This window comes from Vitis vinifera, chromosome 16, assembly GCF_030704535.1.
Source record: "Vitis vinifera cultivar Pinot Noir 40024 chromosome 16, ASM3070453v1".
NCBI lineage: Eukaryota > Viridiplantae > Streptophyta > Magnoliopsida > Vitales > Vitaceae > Vitis > Vitis vinifera.
In genome coordinates this window covers 17394570-17411359 of record NC_081820.1, presented here as the reverse complement: position 1 = coordinate 17411359, position 16790 = coordinate 17394570, and the positions used below count along the sequence as shown (strand labels likewise).

Here is a 16790-nt window from a genome sequence, read left to right as displayed (position 1 = left end):
GTTTTATGCATGAATCAAATATGTTTTGCATGAAAAGTATGTTAGAACCTTACATTTTGTTTATAACAGAGAAATGTGGAGATATTATGTTTTACAAATTTGAATAATTGAAATAAGTGTTTGACTCTGGTTTGTTTGGCCCTTGTCAACGGGATATAATAGTTAACTTTTGAATTTTTGGCCCTTGTCAACGAGATATAATAGTTGATCTTTACATTTCTTGGAGGGGAATGTAATTGATTTGGACCCCAGCCTCTAAGGGTTTGGTTAGAGGTTACTAGTACTAGTAGTGTTTGGTTTCGTCCACCTTAAAGGAACAATTTGAGGCTAGCCACCTATTTGAAAAGTCCCACCTAACTGGGCACCATCTGATGTCTGATGACTAGAGTAAATAAATAATTTGAATATTTTGATTGGATTTGATATGAAAATGTTTGAATCAGAAATGAAAGTGTGGAGTTAAAAGTTTTGAATGTATTGACAAAACTGACTCAAAGGTTTATGAAAATAATTAGTTATAATATCTCCTATTTTGTAAGTGAACTTGAAATATTTGATCTATGGATTGCATTAATATTCCTTATTGGGCTTTGAGCTCATTCCCTTTGTTGATAATTTTTCAGGTATCCTTAGTTCGGGCGAGGAGTGATGGCTGGGTCGGGAAATGGTCATCATTAAGATTTTTCTTCGGATGTTATTTTTTAACATTGTTAGCTTATAAGTTTATGTTCATTTGGATTATTTGGCTTTTGGAAGCTATTTAGACATTGAGCTTTTAAATATTTTATTTTATGATAGTTTGAAGTTGAGATTTGGAGATTATGAAGATTTGTTAGCACTTGATTTGTTTGAGTTTGCAATCTATTTAGATAATGGATTTTGGTTGATGGATGGTTAGTCTTAAAGTTAAGTTTGAAGATTTTAGAATTTTATTCCGCTACTCTGAACAGGTATTTGGTAATTTGTTGCTTCCAGTTACAATATGATTGTTTGGGTCAGGTTACACTTTAAGCCTTTGGGTTTGAGGTGTAAATTGACCATCACGCCCTTGGAGTGGGTCTTGGGGCGTGACAGAAACCCTCAAGATACTCCTATGCTGATGTTAAAAGGATTACAAGTCAATTCAAAGATAAATTAAGCCAAAGAGGATATGGAACTGTATACAAAGGAAATCACCCTCAAGATTCAGGTAGGCTCCAAAATAATTGAATTATATGAGCAATTGGTTACTTCCTGCCAACCGACGTAAGAAGCAGTTGGGTTTCTCTCTTCTCTGTACAGAGGAAACGTTAAGGTCACCCTCAAGATTCATATAGGATGCCAAAATTTCGGTTTTGTTTATTTGATTTTATTTTTAAATTAAGAACCACGTGAATTGATTATATATTTCCTTTTTCAGAATTTTATGTTGATAATTTTAAATTTGTTTTTATTTTATAACTTTCAAAAATTAAGCATTTCCAATTATGAATCATACAAGGTTTTATAAGTATGATAATTAAAGTATCTTTTTGAATGAACTTGTACAAAAATGTTTCTTATCTTAAGAAAAAGAACTTACATCATGCCTCCAAATGAACCAATGAAAGAAAAAAGATGAAAGTCGTATCACTTTTACTTTAATAGTATATTTGGACTCTATAGCGATTGATGAGAATAAAAGATATAAGTTATTTTCTGTTCTTTATTGTGTTTAAAGGAAGACTTATATGGTGTTTGTTTCTTTACCTTTTTGTTGAAAGCAATTTGCTTTCAGACTTTAGGTTGTTTATTTTTCTACTTTTTCATAATTTATTATAAACTTTTTGTTGAATAGAAAAAACAATATATTATAAAATCAACATGTTAATTTTTCTTTACTTTTTAATACTTAATAGAAATAAAATATTATAAAAACAAACAATTTAATACTTAATACTAAATTGTTAATGGTCAATCGAATCACCAAGTGTCATCATACCTACCAATTGGATCACTATATGTAATGATATAGAATAAGGATAGAGATTTCTCCACATTCCTTTTACATAGAGTTTCATTTTTATTTTAGTTTTTGTCATAAAATAGGATGAATTTGTGTATGAGGGAGTCATGGAGACAATAAGTTATTATGAAACATAGTCTAACTATGATACATAATAGGGATTAGAAGGGTATGTTTGAATTTCCACTACAAGCTAGGATAGAGTTATTAGTAGAATTGGTACTACCTTAAAAGTAAAAGCATAGAATACGAGAAAGAAACCAAAAGATAAGGTTGAGGCCTAGCATAAAATTAATTAGATTAAAATCATATCACATGAACATGTAATTTAGCATTTTTTTTTTAATTCCAAGAGCATAACAAGCTAATTACTTTTTTTTTTCTTATTCTTTTTATAAGTGTATCAAAGAAAATAATTGTGACAGGTAATATTCTATTCATACATATTTTATTATAGAGATAAAGATTTTTAATTTGGTTATTTTATCTATTTATTTATATAAAAAAAAGTTTAAGTTTTCTTCTTTTTATGTACTCAGGTGCAATCTTTGGTTTTTTTCTTCTCGTGTTAGTGATTGTTATGCTTTATCGGGTCTATAGCTCAGATAAAGTAGAAAGAGAGAATAGAGTAAAGGTTAAAAATTTTCTAGAAGACTATGAAGATCTGAAACCCTCAAGATACTCCCATGCTGATGTTAAAAGGATTGCAAGTCAATTCAAAGATAAATTAGGCCAAGGAGGATATGGAACTGTATACAAAGGAAATCACCCTCAAGATTCAGGTAGGCTCCAAAATAATTGAACTATATGAGCAATTGGTTACTTCCTGCCAACCAACGTAAGAAGCAGCTGGGTTTCTCTCTTCTCTGTACAGAGGAAACATTAAGGTCACCCTCAAGATTCATATAGGATGCCAAAATTTCGGTTTTGTTTATTTTATTTTATTTTTAAATTAAGAACCACGTGAATTGATTATATATTTCCTTTTCAGAATTTTATGTTGATAATTTTAAATTTGTTTTTATTTTATAACTTTCAAAAATTAAGCATTTCCAATTATGAATCATACAGGGTTTTGTAAGTATGATAATTAAAGTATCTTTTTGAATGAAGTTGTACAAAAATGTTTGCTATCTTAAGAAAAAGAACTTCATCATGCCTCCAAATGAACCAATGAAAGAAAAAAGATGAAAGTCATATCACTTTTACTTTAATAGTATATTTGGACTCTATAGCGATTGATGAGAATAAAAGATATAAGCTATTTCCTGCTCTTTATTGTGTTTAGAGGAAGATTTATATGGTGTTTGTTTCTTTACCTTTCTGTTGAAAGTAATTTGCTTTCAAACTTTAAGTTGTTTATTTTTTTTACTTTTTCATAATTTATTATAAACTTTTTTTTGAATAGAAAAAACCAAATATTATAAAATCAACATGTTAATTTTTCTCTACTTTTTAATACTTAATAGAAATAAAATATTATAAAAACAAACAATTTAATACTTAATACTATTAAGTATTAAAGTTCTATTTAGAGTGAAGTAAAAAAATAAACACCATTGTTTTTTAACTTTTTACAAAAAGCAATTTGCTTTTAGACTTTAGATTGTTTGTTTTTCTATTTTTTTCATAACTTATTATTAACTTTTTACTAAATAGAAAAAATCAATATATTTAGTTTTTTCTAAATAGAAAAAGTAACATGTTGTTTTTACTTTACTTTTGAATGTTTAATAGAAATAAAATATTTTAAAAAAACAAATAGTCTAATACTTAACACTATTAAGCATTAAAGTTTTATTTAGATTTTTTTTTATAAAAAAAATCACCTTAGTGCTTGTTTTTTTTGCTAAATAGAAAAAGTTAAAATATTTTACTTTTTCTAATTAGATAAAAGTAACCTGTTAATATCAATCAACATAATTAAAGTGAAATCGTTATCAATAAATTCACTTTATTTATGTTGGTTAGCATTAACATGTTACTTTTAACTTAATAGAAAAAGTCAGATATTTTGATTTTTTTTATTTAGTAAAATAAGAAACACCACATAGAAAAACCCAAAACTTGAAATTGAAGCCAACTACTATGAACTAGTACTTAATTTTTAAGTAATTTACGTAGTACAATATCCCTTCCACATCAAAGTGTTTAAGCAGTTTCTTCCTCTCCCCAGCTGGAACAATGGATGTTGCCTTGGTCAAAAGAAAATTGCAAATTTAGCATTAAAGATAATTTTTGTTATGATCATTTTCTAGGTTTATATTTTTTGTTTTACTTTCCTAGGAAAGGATAATTAGGGAAAGGAAAAAAAAGGAATATCTATTTATAAATATTGAAACTCACTTATAACAAATTATGTTCCTTTTATAGATAAGAATCATTACTAATATCAATGAGATGATGATATTTAGACCTTCTTTGGTAATTATTAATTATTTTTTAAAATAATTTTTGAAAATTATTCTTTAATATTTTGTACAACAAAAGTTTTAAATTATATTTTAGAAATAATTTTTATATTTAGTACTTTATTTTTAATCATTCCCCATATTTGTATAATTTTTTTTTTTTAAACAGTCTTTATAAAAAATTGAAAACAACTAGAAGATGTTTTCTAAAAATATTTATTTCTTATTCTTAAAAATAAAAAGCAAAAAATAGTTTTATGATTGTTGATCAAGATGTTTTGCTATTTTTTTTGTTCTCAAGAACATAAAACTATTTTTAAAAACAATTTTCAAAAGACATTAGTGCTTGCTCCTTACATTGAGGTGTCATGACTTTCTGAGATTCCTCTTTAAAATTGGTACAATGAAGATAACGCCAAAAACCTAGCTTGATAAATATAAATAGCTTATTGTGTCCCACCTGATCTCATTTATTCGGTTGAAACCTGAAAGCTTCACCAATAGTTGTCCCAGTTTCACTCTATACATTTTTTATCCAGTAAAGGCCAACAATTCCTGGTAGGAAACCCCAATTGCATGCAACTTGTAAAGCATTATTGAATGAAAAAACGACACAAAAAGGTGGTCCTGTTGAAGATGTTTTGAAGCCTAACAATTAATCAATGATTCAAAGCACCCATAAAATATCTCAATTTTTAAGCACGCATTGAAGAATAATTGATCGTGTGACCTTTTCTTTTGAAATTAGAAGCAAGTGGGCAAATGGAAAAGAGTGATAAGATAGCTCAACAATGTTCTGGATGAAATCCATAATATTTTATGGACTCCTTGCTTGCAAATGGGCCTTCATGGGACGGCCGACTTGGCCGTTTTTGGCATCCTTCTCCCTTCAATTATGTGTTACTCTTTCTATCACAAGATACTAGCAACATCACCAGTCTTTTTAAAGCATTTTTTTTAGATTCATTTCAACACGTTCATTAATAAATTGAAGATATTCTTGCGAGTCTCACTTTTGTTCCTCAGGCATGCCTGACATCATTTTCCTCTATGATCAGTGTTGAAATTTGGCAGTTGTAAATGGTAGGGTCATCATATGATTAATATATGTTCACTTTTTATTCATCTAGGCCGTTCATATCCAATCATTGTAAGGCGGGAGCCCCACATTTAGTAGATGTAGGACAGCCTAACCTTATGGAAGGAGGATAAGGACCATTTTTTTCCCACCTTCTTTCACCACATTCTTTCTTATTTGCAGCCTTTCACATGTTGAAAGCTATAGTGCCATAGTCCTGCAACCACTATCAATCTTTCTTCTTTATATCCTCTTCAGCAAACTGGTCACACCTGCATTTGTAGAATTCAATTAGAATTTCTTGTTGGTAATGGATGTTTCATATTGTCCTCGTCTTCATGTCGGCCAATTTGAATGTAAAATTTTGAGGTAGAGTTGGTCTAATATTGATGGTGATTTCCATAAAGGAAAAAGGCAAAAAATGGGGAAAAAATAAAAGCATAGAAGCAACTCATTTTAAGCTTGGTAAATTATGATACATAAGTACATTTAGAACTTATTTGACAGTGATTTTAAAAGTCATTTATAGTCTTTCAGACACTTGAAAATTCCTTTAAGAAATTTTCAAGTGTTGAAAAGATTAGAAGTACTTCATAAAATCAATTTAGAGTCTTTTAGCACTCGAAATTTTTTATCAAAAAGGTAGTTTTCAAGTATTAAAAAGGCTAGAAATGTTTTATAACTAGAATCACTGTCAAACAAGATCTTAATGAGTTAGAACTTATTGTTCTTATTTTAGATGTAACATTTTATCTGCAATCAATTTAATATTGATTTTAAATTCTGAGTTTAATCAGTCCAATAGGGGGAAAAAAGCGAATTTGAGCAACTCATTGCAAGCTTAGTACATCTGATCGACAAGGTAGAACATAAATTGTTCTTATTGCATTTGAGATGTATTGTTATCAAAAGTTTTTCTAAACCCCAAAATCCAACCTCAGTTCCCCAATTCAGGGTGAACTCAAGCTTGAAAGATAGAGATTTAGCTCTTGATTTTATGGCTGGTATGACCTTCAAATAAAGATGAAGTCCACAATGAGCAAACCATACAAATATTAAACTATCCTTCAATAGTTTGGCTCTTAGTGATGAATGAAAACAGTTATTACTGATGTGATTGTGCATGTATAGGTGGATCAATATGTTACTTCGGTATTGGGCAATTGTCTTCTTTGTTCGATGAAAGGATTAGCCATTCTATAAATGATACTTGGATTTTTTATGAGGATTTTTATTGACTTGATCCTTATCTTTTTAGAGTAATACCTATTGTATAATTCACCAAAGTGGAGTTGTTTTTTGTCAAGAGGAAACAATGGCGATTCATATGTTTGATTACGTACTTACATCAAGCCTAAATATAGAAAGTGATAATTTTTTTTATTTTTCTTATTTTAGGATTATTATTAATTAATAATATAGTTTTATTAGAGTTTGAATTTTTTTATAGTATAATTAGAATTAGTTTCCTAATAGAATTAGAATTAACAATTTATATATTGGTTTTAATATTAAACACTTTAAACTCTAATAATATTCACAATATTTGTACGTGTGATTTAAAAAACAAAATTGTTTTTAAAATTTTTACCAATATTTGGTTATTGTTCTATAACAATAATTTTTAAAAACAAACTAAAATAGAGAATTGTTCTTTTGATTTTTTTTATTATAAAAATGATTTTCAAATCATGTGAGAATTTGTATTGAATTTATTAATAAGTTTAATAATTAAAAAATAGAATAGTATTAGAAATTATTTAATAACTATAAAAAATAATAGACATAATTAATTATTTAAATTCTTGAAATAAATCTTGTAATTTTAAATAAAATAATTCAATTTGTCATCTTCATATTTGAGTAATAAATATAATAAAAAATTTGGCTCATTTATACCTTAAAAATTTAAATTTTATTTGTTGTCATATTCATTTAAAATAGAATAGTATTAGAAATTATTAATTTTGAAATATTATTATTTATTTTTAACAAATGAATCCATTAATGTTAATATTTATATTTTTATAATATTTATAAAAAAAAATTCATTTATAATTTTATTATATTATTAATTTTCACATTTTATTAAAAACTATTTATTTATTAATTTATTATAATTAAATTTTTTATTTTTAATAATATACAATTGTGTTTTTTATAAAAATTAAAAATTAAAAATTAAAAATTAAAAAGTAACTTAGGAATCAAAATATCTTTCAATTTGAGAGAATTAAAATCTCAAGTATAAGTTGTGGGGGCTTCCCTCCACATATCCTCCCCTAATCCAAAACCCTTGGTTCGTCCAAGATAAAGAGATGATCCGTCTAGATCCATTTGTCTAAACCAAAACAAATTCCATCTAGCACAAGACGAATGAGTTTTCTTTCTTTCTGGATGTCAGACGGAATGGACAGACCAAGTCAATAGAGATTTCCAAACAAATTAACTAACATAACCGGAGACTCTAGGCATTGAACAGATGGACAATCACATCCAATGTCTGGGCAACGACTTAAACAACATTTACACCTGAAAGTCAATGTTTATTAATTGCTACGCACAATCTACGACATTGATAAACGTAAATGCATAGTCAACTATGTGGTCTGAGACTCTTGCTCAACAGCTAGCAAATGGCACTAGTCAACGGATTTTGTTTAGTATGATTGCTCAATCGGTGCAGAGATGATGGCATTGACCCTCTTGCTAAGGCTTGATTTCCGCCCTGGTGGCAATCATCATCACAAAAAAGGCATGAATACACCATCAGCACTAGGGTGAATGTGCCATTTGCTCTATAAAAACCTAGGAGAAGCATGAAAAAAAGCATGCGCGTACAAATCCATTTGAAAGAATTAGACCCGTCCTTATTCTTTTCTAACTTAAGCTTCGGAGGGGAGTGCCCGGACCACTTGTCCGGATATCCTTTGTGTAGGGAAGAAGCTCGTTTGACTCCAGAGAAGCTAAATGGACTCAATCTGGTTGGCATTGCACCAACATTGGCGTCGTCTGTGGGAAGCGAAAGAACTAAGGATGTCAACACCCTCCAAAAGTCAATCGTCAACTATGGGTGGGGAGGATTATTTTGTATGGCATAAAAGGATGGAAAGATGCCAATGAGAAAATGATCGACAGATGTGGACCCTGTTTTACCAAACAAAATGACTCAGAGAGGAGAATGAGGAGTTACAGACTCAGATGTCAACAGTGGGCCCCTTTTAAAGTCAGCACACTCAGAGCTGGCACATGACTTTGAGGCGAACTGCTGAGGCATTTTACCCCTGGGGAATAGAGTTCTCTTCTAGTAGTTATTTAAAACAGTCTAAGGAGGAGTCTTCATCGGATCGCCAGATTCAGCCGAATGAAGAAACAACCTTTTACCGGGTATCCAAGAAAATGAGGCGTAACAAAAGATTGCATTTATTAGATGCATTGCGAGCTCAGATGGGACCTCAAGCGCCAAGCGTGGAAAGGCAATCATGCATGTTAGAAATTCTGAGTGCTCGTCTAGGTCCCCCAGCCACAACACCTATGCTAGAACGACCCTCTTAACTATCAAGATAGCAGGTTAAAGTGTTGTTGAAGCGAGCTCTACACAATTGCATTAGCCAGCGGCTGGATGACATGCTCTCCACGCCATTTAGCCCCCATATTTTCAACTAAGAGCCGCCCAAGGGATTCATAGTGTCAAAGTTCATGATGTACGACGGAACGAGTGACCCATTTAATCATATTATGCACTTCAAGCAGCTCATGACCCTTGACATAGGGAATAATGCACTAATGCAAGATTTTTCCGGTTAGCTTACACAGCTCAGCTCTATCATGGTTCCACCATCTCCCACTGAATTCCTTAAACACGTTCCAGGATATCTTGAAAGCCTTTGTGGGCCACTACCTATGTTCTGCTCGCCAAAAACAGAACATAAGCACCCTACAAAACATCAAGTTGCAGGAGAACGAGTCGCTCAAAGACTTCATGAAGTGGTTTGGGCAAGCAGTACTTCAAGTGGAATCCTACAATATGGATGTCATCTTGTAAATATTCAAGCGAAATATCAACCTAAGCATACCCTTCTTTGAGTCTCTTGCAAAGAAGCCACCTGGAACGATGGATGACCTGTTCAGACAGGCGGATAAATATTCTATGCTTGAAGACGAAGTCCGAGCAGCTTCTCAACAAGTCTTGGTCACCCATCGCCCGACCAAGAACAATGAGGCCAGGAGTTCTAAGCCCTTGAACCAATCGAGGCAAGCTAGCAAGTAAGACTCACCCCCTTCAGTATATCCTATGAAAGACTCCTTCCTATCATTTGTGATCTGTCATACTTCAGGTCACCGAAACCTATCAAGATAGATCCAGCTAAGCGAGATTGGAATAGAAGGTGCTCCTATCATTAAGATCACGGTCATATCACCAAGCAATGCAAGAGTCTCCATTACTTGGTGGAGAAACTAATTAAGGTCGGGTACCTAAAAGAGTATGTCCGCACAACTGGCAAGTAAAAAAAGGCAGCGCAAGAGGCAACCATCCAAGCTCTATATCTCCGACAGCTCCCAAAGTTGTCATCAATTATATACATAGAGGCCTCGTAGACAATAAACACAGTTTTAAGCGGCAAAGGCGAAGGTTGCTCCGTGTAGCCTCTATAAAAGAGCGGGTTAATTCCATTCAACAACATTTCAAAAGAGAGTGTGCGCCCTATAGACGACGTAGTTACTTTTCCTCCAGTAGATGCTAACTGAATCTTGCAACCACATGAAGATACCCTAGTCCTAAAACTAGGGGTAGGCAGATTTGACATGAGAAGGATTCTGGTTTACTTGGGTAGCTTAGCTGACCTCTTACAAATGTTAGCCTATAAGTAGATGGGCTACTCACTATTTGCCCTAGAGAACCCAGGGCATTTATTGTTCGGGTTTAATGAAGCTACAACGACTTCCTTGGGTGACGTTATGCTACCAGTCTAAGTTGGCCTAGTCATCCTAAATGTGTGATTCTCGATGGTTGACAACTTATTACCATACAATGCTATAATGGGGCATGCATGCTTCACAGAATGAAAGTCATTCCCTCTATGTACCACCAAATGGTGAGCTACCTCATGGAGGAGGGACAAGTCGATCTTCTTGGCAGTCAACTAGCCGTGTGTCAATGCTATCAAGTGGTGCTAGACTTCAGACAATCGGTCGATGACAAGATACACCCTGAATCATCAAGCGTAATGAAGCAATAAAAATCACTGAGCTCAGTAGAGAAAGATCTGTCTATAGTTGATCTTCTTCAACCACTACACCTTTCACATGACATAAGACAAATCACCTATACCAGCTCTTTGCTTACGCATGAGGAACTAGAACTGTTAGAAAGAATGCTCCAGCACAACATTGACATCTTTGCCTAGACTCACTCAGACATGCCAGGGATTCATCTGCCTATCCTCTCTCAGACTTAATGTTTCACCTACCTCGCGGCCTATCGGGGAAAAGGTCCAGCATTTCCATCTGGACAGGTAGAAAATCATCCAGGAAGAAATTGACAAATGATTGGCAATTGGATTTATCAGAGATGTCAAGTATCTGGATTGGTTGGCAAACGTGGTGGTAGTTCCGAAGAAGAATGGAAAGTGGCGAGTTTGTGTTGATTACACCAACTTAAATGACGTCTGTTTAGGATAGCTTTCCTTTACCCCAGATAGACCAGATAGTTGACACCACTGTCAGACATGAGACATTTTCCTTTCTAGACACCTTCTGCGAATACCACCAAATCCCCATGTTCCAGTCAGATGAGAAGAATACAACCTTTGTTACACCGCAAGGGTTGTACTAATACAAAGTCATGCCATTCAGACCGAAGAACACCGGTGCTACCTACCATAGGCTAATAACCAAAAATTTCAAGCCCCTAATTGGTTGAACTATGGAAGTCTACATTGACGACATTGTTGTAAAGAGCGAAACCCGAGCTGAGCACGCCCAACACCTGGAAGAGGCATTCCATCTTATGCAAGCATACAACATGAAGTGAGATCTAAGTGTGCCTTTGGCATCAACGTAAGGAAGTTTCTAAGGTTTATGGTAACCCAAAGAGGAATTTAAGTCAATCCGGCTCAAGTGAAAGTCGTTCTCGAAACAATTGCTCTAAACAATAAGAAAGAGTTACAACACCTCACGGGTTGTCTCGTAGCTTTGGGACATTTCATAACTCGTTTCATAGACAAGCTAAGGCCTTTTTTCCTCACACTCAGGGGAGCAAGCACATTCGACTCATTAACATAGCTACACTTTTTTTTTTTTTTTTTGCATAAATCACATTTACGCACTCAATTTAGTTAAATTGTTAGACTCAAAAAGAGCTAAACCAATATAGATGAATAAATGCAAGCAAACACATGCTTCATCTTAATCACAATCATTTCAAAATCTCCATGTATTTATTTTATTATGAATGATTTTATCTACTTTTAATTCATTTGTCAATCATTTATGCTACAAATTTTCATCACTTTGAGCCAATATTTTGAATGTTAGATGACTAATCCTTGTGAAGACAGTCAAACACTTTATTGCAAATGTTCATTCTCAATCAAATGGATAAAGATACTTGCAAAAAATATTTTTATAAATGTTTATTATCAATCAAATTGCCCAAAGTCATTGCACAAGCAATGATAATTAAAACAACAATCTAGATACAATTAAATCAACATAACTATATACATTTTTCATGCAACCATCTCATTTACCCACTCATTTTAGTTAAAGTGTTAGATTCAAAAGTAGCTAAGCCAATATAGATGATGAAAACATGAAAGCAAACACATGCTTCATCTTAATAATCATCATTTATCAAGCTCCATGTATTAATTGTTTCCAAATTGTTATTTTAATTATGGTTGCTTGTGCAATTACTTCTGGTAATTTAATTGATAATAAACAATTATAGCAATAGTTTTTTAAAGTATCTTTATCCATTTGATTGAGAATGAATATCTATAGTATAGTGTTTGACCATTTTCACAAGGACTAGTCATATAAGATTCAAAACATTGATTTAAAGTGATGAAAATTTGTAGCATAAAAGATTGACAAATGAATTAAAAGTACATAAAATCATTCTTGATAAAATGAATACGTGGAGCTTGGTAAATGATGATGATTAAGAGGAAGCATGTGTTTTTGCATGTCTTCATCATCTATATTGGCATGACTCCTTTTGAGTTTGACACTTTAACTAAAATGAGTGGGTAAATGAGATGGTTGTAGAAAAAATGTATATGGGTATGCTAATTTAATTGTATCTAGATTGTTTTTTTAATTATTGTTCCTTGTGCAATGACTTTTGACAATTTGTTTGATAATAAATAGTTATTGCAATAGTTTTTGAAAGTATCTTTATCCATTTGATTGAGAATGAATACCTATAGTATAGTGTTTGACTATTTTCGCTAGGATTAGTCATCTAACATTCAACATATCAATTCAAAGTGATGAAATTTGTAGCATAAATGATTGACAAATGAATTAAAAATAGATAAAAAAATTCATGATAAAATTAATATGTGGAGCTTGATAAATAATGATGATTAAGATGAAGCATGTGTTTGCTTGTATGTCTTAATCATCTATATTGGCATGGCTCGTTTTCAATCTAAAAATTTAACTAAAACGAGTGGGTAAATGAGATGATTGCAAGAAAAATGTAAATAGGTATGTTGATTTAATTGTATCTAGATTATTGTTTTAATTATCGTTGTTTGTGCAATGAATTTGGCAATTTGATTGATAATAAACAGTTATAGCATTAGTTTTTAAATTATTTTTATCCATTTGATTGAGAATGAATACCTATAGTATAGTGTTTGACCGTTTTCACAAGGATTAGTCATCTATGATTCAAAATATTGATTCAAAGTGATTAAAATTTGTAACATAAATGATTGAAAAATGCATTAAAAGTAGATAAAATCATTCATGATAAAATGAATATGTGGAGCTTGATAAATGATGATGATTAAGATGAAGCAAAATAGAGAATTTATCAATTGAATAGATGTCATCCAAATATATTCAATTATAGGATTAGATCTACAATTTAAATAGGGTCAATTCCAAATAAAAATTCAATTGCACTTTCAGTGTTTAGAGACTCTATAGAATTTGAGCCCTCGATGCTTTCTTGATCCATTCAAGCTTCTACACATAAGTAATGTAAATGAACCACAATGAATCTAACCATAGGAAAATTTTCAAATTGTCTATAAAGCATAACTTATGGCTAATGTTGGAGAAATTTCAAGAGATCTTTACAATTAGATCAATGAGAGAATCATGAATATTACAATAGGGATTGAATTTCACTTAAGACAATCCTCCTCAAGGGCATCTAGTCCATTGATAGTTATCGTTGGTCCTAATTCTTAGACCCAATATTTGGGCACAAGCACATCTTAAAATGACATGAATTGGCAAAAATTTAGGGTTTTGTTGAAATAGAAATTAAATAGAAAGAGAGTTCTAGGGAGAAAAGAAAAAAGGCTAGGTTTCAATTTTTTTCTTCTACTAACACCATTAAACATCCATTGAAGCGTCTTATGGGTATTTTTAAGCTCTTAAACTTGTTTGAATTATAACTGGCATATTTATAGTAATACAAGTATCCCTTTCCTTTTGCCATATTAACTTAAGTCTTATGGAAAGTTTGAGGAGTGACATTTGTAATATTTACTATAGTGAATTGTTGTCAAAGCTTGAGTTGTGCATGTAAGCACATTTTCAAACCATATTAAATCTTAGTATTTGTGTCTTGCTTTCTATCCGTTTGATAAATCATCTCTTAAAATTCTTGCTATTCATTTTTTTTTTTTTGTGCTTTGATTGCAAATTTGTTACAAATTACTTCCATCTGAATTGTATTGGTAGATAGATAAATTACTTTGACATATTGATATTTATTTTCATTCCTGGGATTGGAGAGTTATTGTTTTTATGTCTTCTTTTTCTAACACATGTAATAAATTTTGTTATACTCAATATCAATGAAATGAAAATTAAATGATAATATCTTCATTAATATTAATATTAATATAAAAAATAAATATTATTTTTTATTTTCCATTGTATTAGTACTTGACAGTTCATAATAAAATTGCATTTGTTTTACATTTACTGAGCACCTTTGATAGCATCTTTGAAAGTGCCACCATCCGGAATCAACTGCAGCACTTGTGCTTGATGGGGTACCATCACATCTAGCAGAAATGGACCAGGAGTCTTCAACATCTTCTCTATTGCCTCTCTCAGCTCTGCTTTCTTTGTCACACGGGCTGCAGTTATGTTGCAAGCTTCCGCAAACATCAACATGTCAGGAAATACTTGGGCCTGGTTCGATGGATTCCCCATGTATGAGTGCAACGAATCACCGTCCCCATATTCATACTCATACTGATAAACCATGCCAAGGTGCTGATTATTCAATAGCATAATCTTCACTGGCAGATTTTCCACTCGTATTGTAGCCAATTCCTGGATATTCATCATAAAGCTTCCGTCACCATCAATGTCGACAACAATTGCGTCGGGTTTAGCAAGTGCAGCACCCATAGCAGCAGGCAATCCGAACCCCATTGCTCCTAATCCACTTGAAGAGAGCCAGTGGCGGGGATTCTTATGCTTGCAATACTGGGCAGCCCACATCTGATGCTGCCCGACTCCGGTACAAATAATAGAATTTCCATTAGTTAATTCATCCAAAAGTTGAATAGCATACTGTGGAGGAATAGCCTCTCCAAATGTTCTATAACTTGCTGGGTATTTCTCTTTCTGCTCATCAATTTCCTCTATCCAAGCCGATACATTGTCATTAAACTTTGTCCCTTTTCCTCTTTTGTTTTCTGCAGTGGGTTGCTTTGCTGCATTCTTCTCCAAGATCGTGTTGATGCCTTCCAATGCCAGCTTTACATCAGTGCAAATTGAAAGATGGGGTTTTTTGTTCTTTCCGATTTCTGCTGGATCAATATCAATATGAACAATTGTAGCATTTCTAGCGAAAGATTCAACTTTACCTGTTACCCGATCGTCAAATCGGACACCAAATGCTAGCAACAAATCAGACCTGTCCACAGCGTAGTTTGCTTGTATAGTCCCATGCATTCCGAGCATGTGAAGAGATAGGTCATCCGTGCATGGGAAAATCCCTAGACCCATTAAAGTACTTGCCACAGGTATACCAGTGAGCCCCACAAACCGCCTTAACTCTTCACTGCAGTTCATACACCCTCCACCAGCATACACAACTGGCCTCTTTGACACTGAAATTAATCGAACAATTTCTTCCAGGTGGGCCTTTTCCGGCAATTTAGGCAATCTGGATGCATTCCCAGGCAGCATAATTGGCTTATTCCAATTCGGAACCACGAGCTCTTTCTGTATATCTCTTGGTATATCGATCAATACCGGACCAGGTCGGCCTGAAGTTGCAAGGAGAAAGGCTTCTTTAACTGTGCGAGGAATGTCTTCAACATCAAGAACTAAATAATTGAACTTTGTGATCGGTCGAGTTATATCAATAAGTGGGACTTCTTGGAAGGCATCGGTTCCCATCAAGCCTCGTGGGACCTGCCCAGTAATGGCCACGATGGGTATGCTATCGAAGTTTGCATCCGCAATGCCGCTGATAATATTAGTGGCGCCTGGACCAGAGGAGGTGAGGCAGACACCAGGGCGTCCAGAAGCGCGAGCATAGCCGTCTGCCGCAAAGATGCCCCCTTGCTCATGTCTGGGCAGCACGTTTCTGATCATGGAGGAGCGAGCGAGGGCTTCGTGAATCTCCATGGAGGCTCCCCCCGGGTAACCGAAGACATGAGTCACCCCTTCACGTTCCAGGGCTTCCACAAGGATGTCACTGCCTTTCCTCGGCTGGTCAGCGGCGAACCGGGAAACGAAGGTTTCTGGGGCGCCCGGGGAGGGTTCGGGAGTGACACTGAGGTGGCAGCGGGAGAGACACTTTGTGCTGGTAGGTTTATGGTAATGATTGGGAATGGGGATGGTGATGTTGAAAAATGAGGTAGGAAAATTGGAATAATGCTGCAAAAAGGGTTTGAAAAAGGTGATGTTTGTAGCTGCAACATTCGCCATTGTTGAATGCAGCGAGCTCAGTACAAGTTCTGTTGAGTGTGCCGTTTTGTGGCTGGCAAGATTGGTTTTATATCAAACATGGATGGCGAAAAAACATGGTATATACGTCCAACATTTTTTATAGTTTTTTTTTTTCATACATTACTTGAAAGTCATGTTTTCACATAGCAACACT

At 33.3% G+C, this 16790-nt stretch overlaps 1 protein-coding gene across 1 annotated transcript; it reads right to left on the bottom strand.

The window, feature by feature from the left end:
- Window positions 1-14644: 14644 nt before the first annotated feature.
- Window positions 14645-16790, bottom strand: LOC104882139 (acetolactate synthase 2, chloroplastic-like). The gene has a single exon (XM_059743371.1). The coding sequence runs from the start codon at window positions 16613-16615 to the stop codon at window positions 14645-14647; it is 1971 nt and encodes a 656-aa protein (XP_059599354.1). The 5' UTR covers window positions 16616-16790.